Below are 1,867 nucleotides of genomic sequence, written 5' to 3' on the forward strand. Positions count from 1 at the left end.
TCTTCGACAGGAGATCTCGAATCTCCTCATTGTAAATCTCCAGGAAGCTCGCCCGAACCAGGTAGCTTCCACGGCCACTATCGCACAGATTTTCACGATTTTCACTTACGAAATATCCTGTCCGCCGCTCTCATCGATGCTCTTAAAAAGATGCTCAAATGCTCGCGGAATGATACCGTGCTCATTGTCTCACAAACGAGCAACATCAGCTTCAACTACTTGTCCCGAGGCTCACTTTTCTTCCCTCCAGACGGTCCCACCATCGTATGCGTCTTCCCAGTGCCCGTCTGACCATACGCAAAGATAGTCCCTACAGCTATCGTTCTCATCCAGTCACACAGCTTGAGCCGTTCACCATTGTATCCCTCAAGAACGTTCTCTACTATTGGGTAAGCAGCCTCCTCGTAGATCTGGCTCTGACTCGCCACAGGGGGGTACACCGCATCAAAGGTGAACTCTTTAGCTGTATCTCGACTCTCACTCTGGCCCTGCCAACTACTCTCCAAGTAGCGCTTCCTACTGGAGCTTACCGCCGCCGACGGCTTGTAAACAGTGACCAGATGATATGCTGAGTCCATCTCGACAGTTTGTTTTCGCCCATCAACCACCTCTTGCTCGGACATCGGCCGACATCTGATCACCTAAGAGCCACTAAGCACGAGACCATGCTTCAAAGTGCGACCTACAACTCTAACACACTCGGTGTTTTTCGACGCAGTCGTCGTATCTTTAGCACAACTCGATGCCATTCACGGAAGCTCACCACAACGCACAGTCTCCCTCACAGATTGACACACTGAACACTCAATCCCAGTAGATGCTTCCGCACCAGAGACACGCAGTATTGCATGTGGGAACAGACCCCATGGGAAATCATCAGCACGATGAGCTGCGATTACACCGGCATACGTGATCCAATTCTCGATACTGAAAGCCGTTCACAAGCTCTTCAATATCCTCTCCAACCCCTCGTCGTGGAGACTCCACCAACCGATGGCTCTTTGGGAGGCGGGGGGGATATCAATGGGCACCGGAGATGGCAAATGTGCAAGGAAACGACCGACAGCCTCAACCGAGACCTCCCCATTGTATACATACCGGTCCCGACCGCGAAGAACTCGGAGTTGTGGCAGATCGAAAATGTCCAAGTCCAGCCACATGACTAGCTTCTCGCGAGTCTCACTAGTAGCCGTAGTAAGGTCCAAAACCGAGCATCGACATTCGTATTCGGTCAACTTCCCCGCATTAATTTCTCTTGAGAACTCCAACCACATCTGGCGGGAGTCTTGACATTCTTGTTGATAAGTGCTAACCACCACGATCAGCCAGAATTCATCACAGCTAAGTCCGCGCAGCAGACAAGACACAAGCACACTGTCCCCAACCACAGGAACATCCAAGGAGTAATACCAGTCGCCCAGATTCATAAGGTGGGGGGCATCGGGGTAATACCACTGTCGTTCGGCACTTCTGGCCCGGCGTATAGACCCTCTTACCGGGACTTTCTTAGTGTCCAATGCACCAGTACTAGCAGATCGAACCCGACTGTCACCACGCCTCCTACTATTGTAGGAGACCAGACAATCAGCTGTTAATTTTTCGACATATTTCGCAGCGGAGCGAAGCGTGACATATTTCTCCAATTTCACCGCTTGCTCCTCCACTCGCTTTCGAGCTCGCTCTAGTGCTACACGCTGCGACTCTACCTCCTCCAAGGCAATCGCTGCACGTCGTGACAGCTCATCCGGTTCAGAGACGCTACACGGAGTCTCTACCATAGCCCCTAAAGATCCCTCCTTCTCCCTAGCCGCTCTCAGTCGCCTTTCCATCTCAGTAATGTTACCTCTCACCAATTCACGACTTCTTT

The 1,867-nt window shown here is 51.6% G+C and overlaps 1 protein-coding gene across 1 annotated transcript; it reads right to left on the bottom strand.

Moving 5' to 3' along the window:
• Positions 1-109: 109 nt before the first annotated feature.
• On the bottom strand, positions 110-623 carry Pmar_PMAR018735 (kif-3, putative; the record flags this gene model as incomplete). Its single annotated transcript, XM_002772509.1, has 4 exons — positions 110-180; positions 232-310; positions 356-476; positions 531-623. Coding segments are annotated over 4 exons (364 nt in total), but the record flags the coding sequence as incomplete, so codon positions are not given.
• Positions 624-1,867: the final 1,244 nt, after the last annotated feature.

This window comes from Perkinsus marinus (assembly GCF_000006405.1).
Source record: "Perkinsus marinus ATCC 50983 genomic scaffold scf_1104296961066, whole genome shotgun sequence".
NCBI classification, from domain to species: domain Eukaryota; phylum Perkinsozoa; order Perkinsida; family Perkinsidae; genus Perkinsus; species Perkinsus marinus.